Source organism: Trachymyrmex cornetzi, unplaced genomic scaffold (genome assembly GCF_001594075.2).
Source record: "Trachymyrmex cornetzi isolate Tcor2-1 unplaced genomic scaffold, Tcor1.1 scaffold64, whole genome shotgun sequence".
NCBI lineage: Eukaryota > Metazoa > Arthropoda > Insecta > Hymenoptera > Formicidae > Trachymyrmex > Trachymyrmex cornetzi.
The window spans coordinates 372,138-391,348 of NW_017299959.1; the positions used below are offsets into that span (position 1 = coordinate 372,138).

General features: G+C 36.9%; 1 protein-coding gene across 1 annotated transcript in view; it reads right to left on the reverse strand.

The window, feature by feature from the left end:
• Positions 1-19,211, reverse strand: part of Imp (IGF-II mRNA-binding protein) — a gene marked incomplete at its 3' end in the record, with an annotated part of 95,139 nt that overhangs the window by 40,796 nt on the left and 35,132 nt on the right. The window contains exon 3 of the mRNA XM_018516428.1: positions 18,491-18,547. Within this exon, the coding sequence (XP_018371930.1) occupies positions 18,491-18,547 (57 nt within the window). The remainder of the gene's footprint in view (positions 1-18,490; positions 18,548-19,211) is intronic.

Consider the following 19,211-nt stretch of genomic DNA (forward strand, 5'->3'; position numbering starts at 1 on the left):
ATACTTTTTAATAAATAAAAAGTGAAGGAAGACAGCTTTGATTCAACAAGTTCGAGAGCTTCAAAAGCAAAGTAGATAATAAAATATTGATTCTTTGTTTTAATTAAAAAGCTTAGTTTGGTACAAAGACATTTAATATTGAAAATTGAAAATTGGCTGTCTATCATTCCCTCATTAAGTAATAATCGCTACAATAGTTTGCGCTATCGTGACTATAACGGTGTCTCGTGTGAAATGGATTTCCTGATCGATTTGATTCAATTTTGATACTAAAAGGAAAGAGTCAGAGTCGAAATATCTTCGTCGAGTGCTTGAGATTGTCATAATCGATTAATATCGTCGAAAGAGTGTTTTCGACGGAAAGCATTTTCCGCGATGGCAGTATCGTAGGTGTCTGCGTTACCGACGCGAAAAAAGGCGCGATGCGCGTTTTCACTGGAAGATAGAGCCACGAACAACGTAAGAGACTCTATCCGGAGTCTGGCCGATGCGACACGTGACGTGGTAGCTATTTATTTCGACGAATTAATGATAAGGCAGGCATTCATCGTGGCATCTCCTTTCGATCCGCTTGCGCAAATTAAACGTTATTTATATTATGCATTAACGTGTTATGCATTACACGTTCTCTCGCTCCCTCCTTCTATTAAGATAGAGCATCCGTTATATCGGTCTTGAACTGCCATGCTAGCAGAAAATGGCGGCTCGACTGCGACGTAACTCGAATACGCGTCTCATGCCTCTCGTTGTGAAAGTTTCGCGACGGCCGTTTTCATTTCTCGGAATCTCCTATTCGCTATTTACATTTCTGTTACTCGCGATCTCGGTAGGGAAGACATCATCGAGATCGCCGTATCCGGATGGTTCACTCTTAAATTAAAGTCACGCACGTTGTTCCGCCACGTAGCTGTCTCCACTCTAATTTGTCCCCCGCTTCTTCTTGCCCACTTAACTTTATTACGGTTATCCGTCATTATTTGTCGTTATAGAACGATAAAGAACGGCGGCGCGATTATTCAAGATCACCGTGCGATTTTTGCACGCGATTTCTTTGCATAACTGCTCTTTTGCGCTTGCGATAATACTTTTTTCAAAGGCAATTACCGGTCAAAAATGGAGTGGTACTTGTAACCATTTCGTGTGTTTTTTTCACGAATTTTTTTCTTTGTACATTTTCGGAAGTCGCGAAAATGACCTGCAGTTTCACAAATTTTTCCTTGATACTTATATTTATTAGAAAAAAAAAGTTTTAATACACATTAATTGGAATTCTAGTAGGTTCAACCAAAAAAGGATAATCAAACATTTATAGATAAGCCTATCAAACATTCCAGTCGAGATAATCAGAAATTTAATTACAATAATCGGAATTCTGATTCATATATGATCAGAATTTGTATCGTTCGTACTTTGTGTTGATTACAACCAGAATATTTTTCTTAATGTAGATCTACGCTAGTCTACCTGACGGAAGCGTAGAAATGCTACTACAGGTTTTCGAACGGTTCCTTTTCATCGCGTGATCGCGTGCGATCATCTCTTCATCAAATTTCAACACCACCCCACGAGACATCTCGCGTTACTTTATTGAGGTTGTCCTGCGGTTTCCTTGTTCATTTATTTGTCCTAAGTTGCGGCAGAACGTTTGTCGGCGCAGCTCTTAGTATTGTAGTCAAACTCGCGAGAATATTCATTATACGATAATACATACATACGACTAATGTATTATTTAATTTCTATTTAAAGAAATTCAATTCAACACTGAGAAAAATGTCTGGTTGAATTAATTGGAATTCTGATTGAAAATGGATTAGAATTTTTTGAGATTAAATCTACTAAATTCTAATTAAAATAACCGGATTCTACTTAATATACCTAATATCAAAATTTTCTGGTTCCATTTATTTTCAACCAAACATTTTTAGAAATATAAAAATGCCTATTACGGTCGAAGCTGGATCTTCATTGCTTTAAATAATTCAATCTTGAATTACTAATATACGCTGTATATGTACTTGCATATATACCATATTGTAGTCTTCAAATTGCGCGCCGAATTGTTTTTCCGGTCTATAAACGCAATTAAAACTATTCTAGTAATCGCGAATTAAATTGACAAGCAATTTAATAATTTAATACTATCATCAAGCATCATATTATAAAGATGTTAATATGTTGAAACTGTTAATAACAGACATTTTGCTGAGTAAACTAAGATATATTTCTTAGACTTTTCTGTCAAAGGATCCCCGAGGATCCCTGTGATTTTCAAGGCGTATTTGGCGCCGATTGTGATCATTTGGAACAGTTTTGCTTATTTGATACGAAGAACATGGTAATGTGGACGCGACAGTACGTGTATGCGTGCGATGATGATGATGATTGCTATTAGGAGCGGAGAGAATGAGGCGAGCGGGAGAGTCTCTCGCGTGGAAAGTTTTGGCTGGAATCGCAATACTGCGTATTCGTCCCACCGCACCGGTCCCGCTGCTTTAATTGGCGGAGAAAACAAAACCACGGTAATATTATAATAGCAGCTAGAGCATTTTCTCACCGCATGTTTAATGCCAAACACGGCTAGCGTTTCTAAATTCTGTCTTCTCTTTTCCAAATGTAGCTCACAAGATCCATAAAGCGTATGGAAGAAAGTAAAATGAATTCTTTCAACAAAGGATGGAAGCAAGACTGCTTTTGTGAAACGGAAGAAAAGGTAAAACACATCCCATATTTTATGTGTACAACAATTTGCGTTATGAAATATTGGATTTATATATGAATGAATGAATGAATAAATGAATTTATTGCTCTCCTCGGGGTTATAAATTTACAAAATATATTGGATTTATATTTTAAACTTGTAAATTTTTTATTAATGTGTTCACTATCGAGAGGGAGAGAGATTGTACACGCGTACATAAAGTTGTAACGATTTGCACTTTTTATTCCGTTCGTATTTGTACTTCATTGTATCGTAATGAAATTATTTTCCGAGTCGCGACCTGCGTTTTGAAGAATTGGACTTGCTCGCGTCTCCATACACGCGCGCTCTCTTGTGAAGTGAAAGAAGAATTCACAACGTAATTGCGGGTGTCGTCACGCGTTTACGTAATGGAAAATTACGTAAGTAAGTACGCTTAGAAAAACATCATGTAACTGGCGACACATCTGGCAAGTTTCGCGGACAGGTTTCGCCGTAAACGCCTGCGACGCCCATCTTTTTCGTGCGTCATCGAAATTCGCAAATTTCCTTTAACCGTGACAACACTGTCGTGAAGAATTTTCCGATCTTTTAACTCTCCTTGTTTCAAATAGTAGTCTACTTTTTTCCTTCTTGACTCTATTTTGATCTTTCGATCGATTTCCGAAAATCTCCCATTTTATTGTTTGTTGCTCTTCTAAATATTCCAAATTCATAATTTTTTTACATTTTCCTTTCTACCAACAAATATATTCTCACCGAAAATACCTACATAGCTTCTATATTCTTCTTCGATTGTCACAAAGCAATCTCACTCTTAAAAATTGAAAATTGTGCCACTCTTTTTCAAAAGACTGACTCAATTATCACTTTTTAGAAAGAGATTCCAAAGAATTTAGATAATACTTTTATTAACGCTATCTCTTAATAAAATTTTCTTATCTTTTTCTATTTCTTTTTTTATCTTCAAGCATACCTACGTTCTTATAAATTCTCGTTCTAAGCTGACGTTTTCAAATACAGAACGTCAAGCGTAGACGCTTTCTTTCTACCTTTGCCTTCGCTTCTTCCGCCTATTTATTTACCACCGGTTTCCGGTGTGGAGTTCGCCATAATAAACCGTACGTGTACATATATGGTCTATTTCCCCGCGTTATTTTTAAACCACATCGCGGTGCACTATTTCTGGCTCTAATTTGTGCGTGTCACGCGGACGCGCACGCACGATGAGTACCTGATGCGAGTCCTCCACGTGGGCATTGTTAGGAATTAAACGCGCAGTCCAATTTTATCAAGTCTCATCAAAAACTTGAGCCATTTCTTTCGATATGATATCCTTCGAGTGATTTACGAAAAAAAACTTACATTTAAGAGCTGTCCGAGTTTTAGAGAACAAAGTGTGCTATAATTACGATGATAAAATATTTTTATTATTCCTCGGATATGAGAAAATTACGTTCTTTGTAATAGTCACCTTAAAAATTAGGACTAAATCTTAATTCTTTGTGTTACAAGTCATTTAGAACTTGGGAATTATAACTCGAAAATTACAAGTGCTTCAATATTTTTATTTAAAAAACTGACTTTTATGTAATTAACCGGATGTGGCACGATTCAAAATTAAAGCTGCCGATATGATCTATAATGCGTGAATATACTCTGGCGGTAGAAAGCAGGGTTGGTAAAGACTAATGTTCTTTTTTAAGAATAAAACATATTGTGTTTCTTCTTGAATACGTTTTTAATGCTTCAAATATGCTTTAAACAGTACTATAAAAAAAAACATATTTAAAACATATTAAAAACATCAATTAAGCATGTTTTAAACTGTTTAAAACACGTTTAAAACATGTTTTTTATCAACCCTGGTAGAAAGTCTTGCCTGGTCCCTGTTCTTTATTATCCCACCTTTTCGAATGAGTCACGCTGCGTTTTCGCTTTACGGGGTGTCATTCTTGAAGTCACGTACGCGATACCGTTCCCCCTTGCTCTATCGCCACCATTTTCGGCAAATTCTTACCATCGCACACACAAAGCAACCATTGTGCGTGTTATATACCTACATTTCAATACAGCATCTTTCCATACAATTTCAATCTATGAAAAACGCATGAAAATCTATTTATCTACTCTGTATTTATATTTCTGAAATTTCTTATGAATACAAATATTTTTATACAATTTATTATGATTATATACGATTTTAATTGAAGAAAATAGTTTTTCAATTTTTGTTAGATTAAAAATTTTTCTAAAGCACAAAGAAGTTGTACATAAGAAATTGAAAATTACAAAACCAAAAGTTTAAAAGTGACACCCTAACATTCTTCTTATTGTTAGAATTTCTAATTTTTTCTTGAAATTCCTCTTATATTGAAAAATTATGTAAATTCTTCTTATTGTTTATATTACTTTGCTTGAAAGACGTTGTTTCCATACATACACTGATTATTGCGAAAAATATTATTAAGGTCTCGGTAGTCTGGCTTAGGACGCTCGTACGGAATACAAGAGATCCGGGTTTGATTTCCAGCCGAGGTAATATTTTTCGCAATAAATTTATTCACAGTTTTTCAGTATTTTAACATCTTTTTAAATTCTTCTTTCATTAAAGAATTTATATAAATTCTTTTCTTTACATTGAATTAGATACATGAACCTTTCCTAATTTAGTTTTACGTTCCTTGGTCGGCCTCTGGTTGAATTTTCCGATTAAAAAATTCCAACTAAGTGATAACGCGACAAGTAAACATTATGCGTGCATGATAAATTTGTCGAAAAGAATTTTCCGTTGATATTACATCCATGCTGATGGCGACACTGCCGCGTCGTTTCAGGGACAACCACGAAATCATGCCACGTGCAACGGCCAGGGCCGGCTTTAATCAAAAAGAAAAGTAACTGATCATCAACGGGATCATTTCGAATATTATTTCCCATCGGTCATAATATTTTAATTTCTCATATTAAAATTCATTTACTCGAGAAATCCACAAAAGCAACAATATTAATTTCTACTATATGCATTAATAATTGATATATACGTGTATATATATGTATCTAGATTTATTGTTCAATATCTCGACAACGAAATCTTAAGTCAATAAAATTCGTATCAATCTTCCTCCATCACAGAAACCCAATTTCTTAATATTGGAAATTACTTAACAAAATTAGACAACAATGCTTTTAATACTCAAAATAAGTAATCACTATCTTCCAACATTTTTGTAAGGAACACATATCAAGCCATAATCCTAATTATTAATCATAATTATAATCATAATTAAACTTTCAGAAATTATTTTTAGTTCATGTTGACTGTATAATTATTGGCATTGTATCGATTTTTTGTATAATTCATTTCAACATATCAGAATGATATATGTGCGAGATATATCTGCGACAAAACCAATTTCTTTCTACGACTGAAGAATAGAGAGCGGGGTATGAGATATTCAATATTTTATCTTTAAATCACGGAACAACATTGGTTGCTCTCATTCGAAGCTATTAATCTTTTTGCTATGACACGAAGTAGACGAAAAAAATGCTACCACAGCCAAACTAGTTAATTTTATTATTTCAACACTTTAGAAAATTTGTTCTCTTTGTAAATCGAAAGGAAATTCGAATGACGTGTCTTTATCGTGTGAGATATCACATTTTGTAAATTATCGTAAATAAACATAGAGATTATTTTTTCGAGTTTATTTAGTGACTTGAAGTAAATTAGGTGAGTCATTGCAATGTCTTCTCAAATACAAATAAAATTTTCGGTGTACCGTCACAATAGCCCTTCGAACGGCCAATATATTTCCGGTTTATATAAAATAGTTATAATGACTATCCACATAACGCGAGAGAGTTACAATTTACAACTTCATTAAATAGTAATTCCTGTCTGAACATATTCGTTTAAATGACTTTATAGCTCTCGTCTCTTCCGACATCAATTCTTTTATAGGTTTTAAACAGTATTTAACCATTTACATAACTATTATACATAAATCACGTGAATTCGCGGGACATTATTGCGACTCTGATTGCATACCATGTTCAGTAATATGGAAACAGGTTTTATCTCTCGTTACTCCAAGTCGATCGCGACCATTCAGCGGGATGAAAGCGCGAATACCGCCGAGCGGGCATACATAATGGTGTAATGACGAGATACGCCCGCGCACGGAGTGCGTGCGTGCGTAATTTGATTTACGTTATCGCCGATATTTATCGAGGAGGTTGTTGACTCTGCGAACGTAATTCTTGGCCGGCCGTGAGATTAGACGACACTCGACTTCGTCGAGACAAAATTGCGATACAATTTCGCCGTCTGCGTGCCATTATATTTGTCTCGCGATGTGTAAATCGGTAAGTATATTTGAAACGCGCTCTCCGCGGGCGGACTACCGTCGTCAGCGAGAGTAGAGAAACAACTTTTGCTCTTGGTATTTGATCGATCGGTGTTCTTTTTAATAACAGTTTTTCTTCGAGTATAGATTAAGCAGTGATAGCAGTCAATGATATTAGAATGTTAAAATTGATATGAAAATCATTATTATTAGTAGAAATTAAATTGATGAGACTAAATCAAATAATAAAACCTTATTTTCAGTCGAAGCGGATGCTTGATAACATTTATATACAAATTTGCAAATACATTTTTTAGTGCTATAAACTGTGATTTAATTTGTCGGACTTATGCATGCTTCCACCAATGTTAATTTTAATCTCGATTAAATTTAAACTTTATTTTTTTTAATTCTCAAAATTAGAAAAAGAAAAGTAAGTTGAACCGAGATTAAAGTTAATCTTCGTTGATGGAAACGGGTATTAAAACGCAATTATAAACTGAAGATAGAAGTAACATCACAAAAATTATATTGATCGTCAATTTGATAATGATGTTACCAAGCATCTTAAAATCGCAAAGAATAAAAAAATATATAAAAGTTTATAATATGGACTATCTAAAAGCGCTACTTTTTTTACTGCTTTATTAATATATGAGGAATATTAATTATTTATTCAAAACATTGCACAGCAATTCCTTTTTATTAATTGATTAATTAATTCGTCAAACTGAATACCTCGTGATTTTTTTCTACATGTCATCTTTTATTCTTCGTAGATACACTTAAAGATACCATCATTATATATAGTCGACAAAGGGTGTTAAGAAGAACTTAATTAACGAAACGATCGATATCCGAAATTTACCTCACGTCATATTACATAATCGCCGCGCGTCTTAAAAAGCGAATTCGCCAACAATCACAGCTTGACGTAATCAACCAATCGGAAATGTATAGTCCCGACTTCACGCTCATTTGTGCGTCAATATCTCCGACGATTACGAATCGTGAATAGTCCCCCCAAAAAACTTGTATTAAAATGTATGTGTGTAACTGGAATTTTCCACATTAAGTATGTATAGTATGTTTCTGTCGAAGTCACATTGAAATTTTGCGTGCCAAATACTCATCGGACAATAACAATAATTATATTCGCTATCGATGGAATTATCGACTATTCCTAATCGAGATGACTATACTATTCTTAAACGACCTCCAATATTCGCTCATGTTTGTGTTGTTACCTTTACAAGTTCTTTTGCAAGCTCGCAAAGTTGTTGATATGTATGAGAAACACCTAAATCATATCGTATACGATTGAAAGCAGATTGTATAATTACTTGAAAATATTAAGTTAATATTTTATTCGGTATCGCTTTTGATTTCATAAAAATAGTATTCCATAAAAAAAGTAATTTCTATTTAAAACGCGCATAGCCGTTTTTCTCTTTCAAGAAGCGACCTTCCTGAACACATAAAGAACAAATAATAATTTCAAATTACAGCTCACACACAAACAACGTGTATAATAATCTACTAATGAAATATTAAGATCGCAAATTAACACCTGTTGGCGAGTAATAAGAATAAAGTAACGTTATATGGTTCTCAATTTTACCTCGGACTATCACCGTTCTTCTCTTCAATCTCCAGACGCTCCATCTCCTTCTGCAGCATACCTCCTTCCGCGAACTTATCCAGAGACATATTTACGATTAAAACTGTCGCAGAACTCGCGCACAAACGTAAAGATTACGCGCTTACACTTGTCTCCTTCTATATATATATATATATATATATATATATATGTATATTTAATATATATATATGTAATTGGCTGAGGTAGACTTTAAACACTGGCACTAAAACACTGGCTGATCTCCCACGCCACCGAGGTGCGGAGAGAGAGGGAGGGAAGACAAGCGTAGAAAAAAAGGTACTGGGTGCACTTCTCGCCCTTACGGGAGCCCTCCTCGGGATCCGCTCCGGAATGAGGACCGGCACGGCGCGGCGTATACGTGTCGTGTGGCGACACACGCGATTATATTTCGGCGAATGATTTCGAGATGCCGAAATCTCTCTCCTCCTCGCCGTTTACGACGCACGCACTTCCTCACTCTCTCTCCCTCTTCCTTTCCTCTTTGGCTCTCTTCCGACTTCCGTCCCGCGTTTTACTCCCTCCTTCGAGCACGCCGCTCCCTCCTTAGCTGACGACGCGATTTACGTCACGGGTAAATGACGATTGTACCAAGTCGACGACAACGACGACGACGAAGGCGACGACGAAGGCGACGAGAAGGCGACGAAGACGACGATGAGGATGATGACGGTAAGGACGATAACAACCGACGACGACGATGAGGATAACTATGACGACGGGTACCGTCCAACTAGTTTCACTCGCACTCGGAGAGGGAAGAAAACACGCCGCGAATAGCTTCGGACGAATGTCCAAAGGAAACTCGTGCGGGTGGTGAAGCACTAGCTTTCCCCGTCGTCTCCCGATACCTAGCCTTCTAAGCGAGTTGTCCCCTCCCTGCCCTTCGCTCTATCTGCATCCCTCTATCTCTCTTCATCGCCACGCACCGTGCGCGTCCGCTTCCTGCGTCTTTCTCTCTTTAGGCGCTACCCTCTCTCCCTCGGAGCAGTCGGAGCAGTCGGAGCAGGCCGCTCTCTCTCTCTCTCTCTCCCCCTCCTCCTCGTTTTGGGCCGACGCAGGAATTCCCTCGACGTATCGGAGTCGCTCGCGCTTTTTTACCAACCGAGTGTAGTAGACCGGCCCGACGGCGATTGGCCGTCCGTTGGGACGATTCCGGATTCGGGTTGCGCGCCGTCCGATCGCTGGACTTGCCGACGACGGGCGGATCGGATGCACACACGTTGCACACGAGGCTTCCTCGCTGTCTTGCACGTGCGATCAATCGGTGGTCGCGTGGGGTACGCCAAGATCAACACCATCAAACTCCCGGCGCCGCCGGTTCACGTTGATTACGTTACGCTCCAATATCGGTATCTGCTGGTCGGCTCGCGGATCCACGCAGTGGACCGGCGCTGTCAATGGCGTTGCTCGAGACGTGGGGGTGTCCCTTCTCGCCCACTCCCCCCTCTCTCTCTCTCTCTCTCTCTCTCTCTTTCCTTTGCCACCCCCTGCACGTCTCCACTCCGACGTTTCTCCGTTCGCCAGAGCGAGATTCGATCGTGGCGATCAATGAATGCCGGAGTAGAATACTCTTGCCGTTCACCGGTGTGCGCGTTACACGCGTGCAGCGATACACGGGGACGGGGGAGGGATTGGAGAACGCACACTATCAGCACGGATGATTATATACCGGACGGGATATCTGGCGAGAAAGAAGGCTAGTGAACGCTAGGTACTACTGATATTATATTTTTATAACACGCGCTGCGCGGTCCCGCTGTAAGCCGCGCCCAATCTACCCCCACTTGATATCACAATGGTACCCCACCAAGTGGCGTAGCTTCCCCTTTACGCGCCGGTGTACCCCACCACGGAGCCGCTCCGTTCGTTGAGGAGGCGGTTTACGACGCGTGCGTGAAGGAAGTATGTACACACTGTCGCCTCCACGCCAATGGCTCTCTCTCTCTTTCTCTCTCTCTCGGAAAAGCGCGGGGATCCGCGCGTCATCTCCTCCCTTTCTTATATTCGCACGAGTTTTCCGATCGTTTGTAATTAGCGAACAGGGACGATGTAATTTGTTGTTAAATTAATTATCGAATTATTCTGTCCATCCGTTGAATCTGTCAGACGGATTAATTCGAAATCTATTAGTGTGCACGACCAGTACGACAAATCCGACGCATTTCGCGTGTATTTCTTTGTATGAACGAGTGGGATGAGTCGTCGTATTCGCCGGCGACAACTCAAGGTGAGATGTTGCCGGAGTAATCGGGGTCGATACGCGCGTCATGCCGGATAGTGCGTAGATAGCAGAAGACGCGCGTCATTGACCGCGAGTGGAGGCGCCGCTCGGTGGACGTTGATGAGTACTAAGATTGGGATACACTGTTGTGCTATTGTGTTTAGGAATCAAGTATTAACCCTGCAGTTATTACTGTAATAAAATGTTAACGATTATTACGCATGTTCCGCATTCATTTCGCTATTGAGAATTAATCCTGAGAGGCTTGACACACACAACTACCTACCAAAATGCAATCTTATATTCTAAAAACAAGTACTGATAAAATTGATACGATACATTTTTTTATGATATAAAATCACAAATGATTTCCAGTGGATTATTATAGGTTTTCTACAATAAGACTTTTTACATTCTTCTACAATAAGAGCTTTCTTACCTAAGCTTTAAGTCTTAATCTAGAAATTGATCAATCACAGTTGGATGTGAGAATAATCGACTATGATTGGTTAGTTTCTTATGGCTTAAGACTTAAGACTTAGGTAAAGACTTGTAGAAAACTCATTAAAGTTTCGTTTTTCAAGAATAACTCATCCTCAAGAGAATTCGAATGTAAATATACTTAATTTTGGCGTGTTTTTTCTTTTGTGAAATTTTGTGGAATATGCAAGAGAGTATAGCACAAATGAGATGCGTAAATTACAGTTATTTATAATTAAATTTAAAATAATACATAATTAAAACAATTATTTGATTATTTAAATTACGTATTATTTTAACCCATTAACGCCCAAAAATCCCGTTTTTTCAGCTCATTTTCAAACCTCATTCTTATAACTAAAGAGGAGAAATTTCCAAACAAAAACCATGTTTCCTACTAGTTTTGGATATGCTCTTCAAGAATCCGTGGTCAAAATTGAGTTTGCTTAAATAGGAAATCCAATATGGCACCGGATTTGTAAAGAAGTACCCAAAAATTTGGAATTTTTTTTTTCGTAATTTTTTTTGGGTCAATAGAGTTTCGAGACTCAATCCTAACCATGATCAACGGTGATCGGAATAGTTGAAGCTTGAGGAAAAATTTTTTTTACCGATCTCAATTAGCCGTAACCTCTTCAAAATGGCGGATTTCCCCTATGGCGGACATGAAATTTTGAAAATCTCACAGATTTTCGTAAAACTCTGTACTCGGGGGTTTTCGTGGTCGCTGATTACGAATTTGATATTCTACTCTCTGCGTGGCCCAGAGACAACGACGTGGACGTGGTAGAATTTTGTCTCCTTCGGAGTGTTTGATTAGAGTGAGTCCCCTTGCCTCTCACTGGAATATAAATCCTTTCAATGATTCTTCTTGAAACATGGATTGCAGAATGGTAATGCACACTTCTCACAGAAAATTCTGGTTCTGACGGAACAATTTGAACAGACTTTGAGTTGCTTTTGATCAGTCATTTCGTGTATTTCCCGTTTCATTTGCCCTCACTTACCCTTTTCTGTGAGAAGTGTGCATTACCATTCTGCAATCCATGTTTCAAGAAGAATCATTGAAAGGATTTATATTCCAGTGAGAGGCAAGGGGACTCACTCTAATCAAGCATACGTCGTTGTCTCTGGGTCACGCAGAGAGTAGAATGTCAAATTCGTAATCAGCGACCATGAAAACCCCCGAGTACAGAGTTTTACGAAAATCTGTGAGATTTTCAAAATTTCATGTCCGCCATATGGGAAATCCGCCATTTTGAAAAGGTTATGACCAATTGAGATCGGCAAAAAAAATTTTTTCTCAAACTTCAACTATTCCGATCACCGTTGATCATAGTTAGGATCATAGTTAGGATTGAGTATCGAAACTCTATTGACCCAAAAAAAATTACGAAAAAAAAATTCCAAATTTTTGGGTACTTTTTTACAAATCCGGCGCCATATTGGATTTCCTATTTAAGCAAACTCAATTTTGACCACGAATTCTTGAAGAGCACACCCAAAACTAGTAGGAAACATGATTTTTGTTTGGAAATTTCTCTTCTTTAGTTATAAGAATGAGGTTTGAAAATGAACTGAAAAAACGGGATTTTTGGGCGTTAATGGGTTAAATTGAATTAGAGAACTATAATTTGCGCATCACTTAACGCGCTGTATTCTCATTGTCAATTATATTATTATATTTTTTACATTATCGTGAGTTTTTATACAATTTTTTTGTATTTAGATATATAAGAAATTAAGGAGATTAAAATCGATATATATTGTTGTTATTATATGATAAATGTCATTTTCGAAAGTTTTCCTAGTTCTATACCGAAATTTAAGTCATCAATTTCTCAGCGTTGATTGAAACTTTCGAGAATCGAGTAGTCTCAACGTCTTTTCCGCATGAGTTTTGTTCAACTCGTCTTCTTGTACGTGTTATCCAAACTCTTCCCTTTCCATGGCACAATGGCAATCTGAATTTCGATTTGTCGAATCTCACGGGGAACGCAATATCGCGCTCTTTGATCGTCGACTGCTGAAGAGCCCTTCGCCGATCAACTTGCGACCTCCTGCCGGGGGTTGCGTCGCATAGCTTCACCAAGTGACTTGAAGTACTGTCACCCATTGTTTCGCGAAATGGATGTTCGATTCATTAATGTCGAAATTGCTGTTAGCGGCAACTATAGACAAATCCGCGTCGGCACCGGGTTTGCGAAAATCGGCCGAACATGCGACTGCCTGTCGGGATTATCGGTTCGCCGAGGGTTGATTCCGTTACGGGGTCTCTTTGTTCGTCCAGGTAGAGAAAAGGAAGGACTCGTCCTCTCTTTTGTGAGCGCCCGCAGGTATATGGGTGCCAGGTCGACGGGTACTGCTGTCGTTTCTGCGATCCGCCGGTCATTATCTTCGCCAATGACGAGGGTGTTATCCTTGAAGTAAAATTTATCATTCACGGTGCGGCGCATCTGGAGACGATCGGTGAGTAAAGTTTTTGAAACTTTCGCTAATACTTGCAATTAGTTACGGATAAGATGTGTGATTGATCATATTATTACTTTCTCTTTAAGAACCTTTTCGACGAGACCTTTTCGATAGTGAAAAACGATAACATTGATTTCTTGAAAGTGTTTCTCTCAATGATCTCTCTCATCTTCTGAATTGCGTTTACTTGTTCAAACAATACGATAAATCCAACAATAAAATAACGACTGATAATACGCCACAACGATATGTTTCTCGGCGAAAAACGAATCGCCTTGACTTGAAGCAAGTTTAAAGAAAGAAGGAAAAGGGAGAGACAGAAGAGAAGGGAAACAGAGAAGACACTTTTTTTAAATATCCTTTGTGTCACCCTTGTTCATAAGTCTCTGTACCACGTGTTGACGCGCGTTTCTGTACCGTGAGCCAGAACGTATATCGACCACCTTGTCTCAATCAACTAATTCCGCTGAATGGCCAATCGATTATCCCCTCGGTCGAGCGTGAATCCACGATGGCTCCCCAGAAAACAAGCGTCTTCCGCCGTTTGCGATTTCTTCCTGTTTTAGCCTCACTTCAGAATTTGCAGCCACGCGCCACGAAATCTTTCGCTCCGGCTTACAATGTTTCGTTGATATTGTATATAATATATTATACGTAAAGATAATCATAATTGGCAGTTATAATATGTTGTTAATTATATGAAAATGTTAAGTAAAGGGGAATTGAGTAGCGTAAGTAAATGTAAGTGACAAATAAAATTCTTGTTATTACCGAAGTGCATATCGGCTCCTTTGTTCCTGATGGTAATTGGAATGGGGTTGGGATAGGTTCAGGTAACGTTTAAAGATAATTAATAGTTGCATGGCTCGTAAATACCGCTATCAGTGAAGCGTGCGGCCCAAGTGCGCGTGGGATCGGCAAATGGTTTCCGGGCGCATAAAAATTAATGGATTTCGGGCTGGCCTTCAACAGGACTCTTCGATTTCGACAGGACTGCTCAAGGTCGATCGTCCGGCGGATGTAAATGAAAGGGAAGCATTCTATGCGCGCGCATAGTTCCTCACTTTAATTCGTTCAACTATCTTCTTTGAATTCTTCGAAGAGAAACTTCTCGAAGCACGCAATTACTAGCGATTGTTCTTTAAATGCATTGGCTGCCCTGATAGAAATTTGTGCAGTTTGACTGAGTCAAACCCAGTTAGTGTGTTACTATCTAGCACTATTGATTTCTCTTTATAATACAAAAATACTAGGTAGCAACTGGGCAAAATTAGTGTTAAAGCAGTTTTACTAAGCAATATCTGGGTCAATTCTGTACAAGAGATTTTGTACCAATACTAAAAATGTAATTGTCCAGTTTTCTACCAGTTATAGTTATGCAGTGCTCATGTCACGTGTATACGCATATATTATTGCGATACGTGTATAACTGAATATATTTTTATGTTATATGTAAAATTGTTAATTAAATATGTGTGAAAGTCGTGAACGCGTACGGAAATGTAGAGCAAAGAAAAAAAAAACTGGAGGAATTTAAATCATTTACAGCATGTATGACTATCACAAAGATTGCAAAAAATGAGGTTAGAAGCAGTAAATATCAAAGATTAGAAATGACCAGGGTTGGGTAAGTTAATTTTTTCTTTTAACTAAGTTAAGTTAAAGTTAACAACCTTAAAAATTTAACTTAGTTAAGATACTAGTTAATGTATAATGAAATTAATTGAATTAAAAGTTAAGTTAATAAAAAAAAGTAATTAAAAAATTAAAAGTTAAATTTCTTCCTATTTTATGATTTCAGAGTCTTACAAATAACGGAAATGACAAACATTTAGAATATACTCTATATTTTATTTAAACTTTTTATTTATATACACTGTTATATATATAGATTTCAACCTATCAAAAAAACTAGATACATTAAAATATACGGTTTTTGCTAGATTGAAATCAATATATAATGTAAATAATGTATACAAACAAAACTTTTAAATAAAATATAGAGTATTGTTCTAAATGAAGTATATGTTTGAGTCTGAGACTTAACTTCAAAAAATTTAAATAAAAAGTTAACAGTTATCGATAAAATGTAACTAAATAAAGTTAAAAAATTAAGAGTCTAAAACGTAACTAAGTTAAGTTAAAATTATTTAACTTTTCAACTTTTTAACTTAACTTTTAGCTTTTTAAGTTGGCACTACCCAACCCTGGAAATGACGAGTCCTACAGAAATGAAATATATGTGAGTAGCGAAGAATTTTAGTATAGATATTTTGCTTATTTCATTTACGTTAATATAATATTAATTTTGTGTAGAATAATTCAAATTATGTAAATGACATAAATGAAGAGCCTATTCTAGTATTATTGTTCTCTTACTACTTAGTAACTGTATTCAGATTTTGAACTTCTTTATTGTGCAGTAACTGCGAGAAAAGCGTTACATTGTGATTGATATTCTGAACACACAGTTTTGCTGTTCAATTACTAAATAAAAATTAGTACAACTTCCCAATAACCAATCGTATACTGCATAAAATTTCTACCAGAGGCGTTTAGCAAAAAAAAAGAAACTTTACAACTATTGTAAGATTTTTTAATATTTGATTTTCAATTATCATATTACTCTCTAAATCTGAATCAGTGGATAATCACTGATATCAGTGCCAAGTGTGCCACTGGTAATCAGTGAATTCAATGTGAGATCCTTAATCTAACTAATCTTTATTATGTGATCTAACTAATCTTGTTTTAGTGCTTAAATTCAATGAATATGGTATTAGAACATTGAAATTCACGTGTAGCTATCAGTATTTTAGTTATGTAATGCTCAAACATTCTTCCTTTTTTAGTTGAACTTCACTGATTATCAGTGCCAAGTATGCCACAGGGTAATTAACTATCCACTGATTCAGATTTAGAGAATAAAGAATCTTATAACAATTGCAAAGTTTTTCCTGCTGAACGTAACCATTGAAATCGTAGATATAGTCATTCCATGAACGTAAATTCCAAGATTCTTTTTTGTATGTGCGATGATTAAAGGTTTCTGAAGGTTTAAGAAAATGTACATGCTCATCTCACGTAATTTCTTTTATTTTCTGAGTACGTTTGATTGCTGTGTAAATTTTAATCAATACTATAAACTCCAATTAAAAAGTGTACCACAATGTTGTACCATTAAATACATTTTTCATAATTATATTTATCGTTTTTCATCCTACATCTTATGAATCTTGTTTATCAATGCAGATAAATAAAATTTTAAATACGTGGAGAAGAGTTTTAAATTTTTGAAACTTTTCTATGTTTTGTATAAAATTTACTTCTTTTTTTCAGAAATTCCTTTTAAGTTTATTCCTTTCAACAAGTAAAAAATATGTATTGCAGAAATATCAAACATTGATTATGGCAAAGGAACGATTAGAAAATATTTAAAAAAATGTTAAATATTTTATATAAATAGTAGATACGCAAAACATATTTGTTTTATATATCATATAGGAAACACGTGATTCTAGATTTTAGATACAGTCTTGCTTTTACTCTGAAAGAATAATCTACTAGACATCGACGATTGGATTTCCTATGATTACATGTGGTTTTCGCGTGATTTCATGATATCGAACAAAGTTTCATCAGTGGAACGAACGCGGAAGTAGCTATAAGCTAGGGATAATTTTAACCCCTTCGTGGATTGGTGTAAGCACGGCAAGGAGAAGCAACTGGGATATTTCGGAGATGAGGGGAAGAGACAAGCGCGGGAGATGGAAGAAGATAGTGATAGAGGGACGAGGGAGAAATATGCTGAGGGAGGAGCTGAGGAAAAGGCAACGAGAGACGTGCTTGAAAGCAGGGAAGAGAAAGACCGCGAGGGTGCGTAAGGGCGGAACAGCCTCCGGAATCAATAGCCGACTACGCATCCTTGGAAAATTTTCGCACCGGGAAGTCGAAGGCTATAACTTTGAAAAGCATTCTTTTCATTCGGCCTATTCTAGCGAACTTCTATAAGATTTAGTTTTTATATATTCTTCGGAATCTTCTCTAACAGCATCTATAACTTAAGTATAGGTTCAAAATTTTTTCGGGATGTTAACATAATTTAATATTACTATTTTATTCTAATAGTAAAAATTTTCAAATCGATGTTTGAAATAATTTCCTACAATTTCTTTTACCTTTAATAAAAAATATTTTTCTAGATAATCTTCCAATTAATCTAATATTAATACTAATAAAATATTTATTTCAACTTAAATAAAAAATATAGTTTTTTTGTCTGTTTGTATTCTGAAATTTGTGAAATTATAACAATTTTTCAAAATTGAAAAAGTTCCTCTCATTTCTAGCTCAACAGTTATTATTTTTTTCGAAATACCGTTTAACAAATTATGTTTCTTTTTACTTTAGCATCTGTTGTGTACATATGCGTGATAGAGAGAGAAAGTATTTACATTAATTAATATGCTTCAAGTTATATAACCACTACTGTCACCATACTGGATTATTTTCGAATTCTTTTCGCATACGGAAGGATAGGAGAGGCAAAGAGATGGAGTAAGAAAGATAAGTCGAGCTGGAGAGAGGGCAGAAAAATCACTCACCTCCATCTGTTGCCGACCTGGCCGACCGGAGATTCTGGTAGGGCGGTGCCGCTACCCCTGCAAACAGGAAAAGACATTCTATAGGATACGCAGGGATGTAAGGACCTGAGGGATTAGGAGTCGGGATGGGAAGGATGAGGATAATCGTCTTTTCCGTGCTACTTTTTTCAATATTTTCCTCATTGCTTGTACACCCACGGAAAAATAATAAATGTTCACGTATAAATACTGCGAGATAAATATTGCATTCTTAATTAAAAAATTTTCTACAAAATTATCAAATTTTAATTATTTTATATAAATGATTTTATATATATTATTAAAATAGTTAACTGATACATCTACCAAGCCATAGGCCATTTTTCTTCTTCCCTCGACATCGCGAGATATGCGTCAGAAAATGCGTAGCACACGCAGCCGATATAATTTACCTAAATAAACATCAAGCTGGCGAGTCGCGAGGACAGAGTTCGTCGAGTCACGCTGAGTTTCGCGATAGGGAAAAAAACCTCGCTCGCTCTTCTCCAATTAACCGCCTCTCGCGACGTGCATATTAATTGCGGTATATTTGATGGTGGCGGCGGTGGAGGTGGGAGTGGTGGCAGCGGTGGCGACGAAGGAGGAAGAGATAGAAAAAGAAAAAAAAAACTAAGAGAATTAATAATAACCGCATCGTTTGAGATACGCATCTGGCCTGGTCGTTCGGCCAGGTGCAACGTCG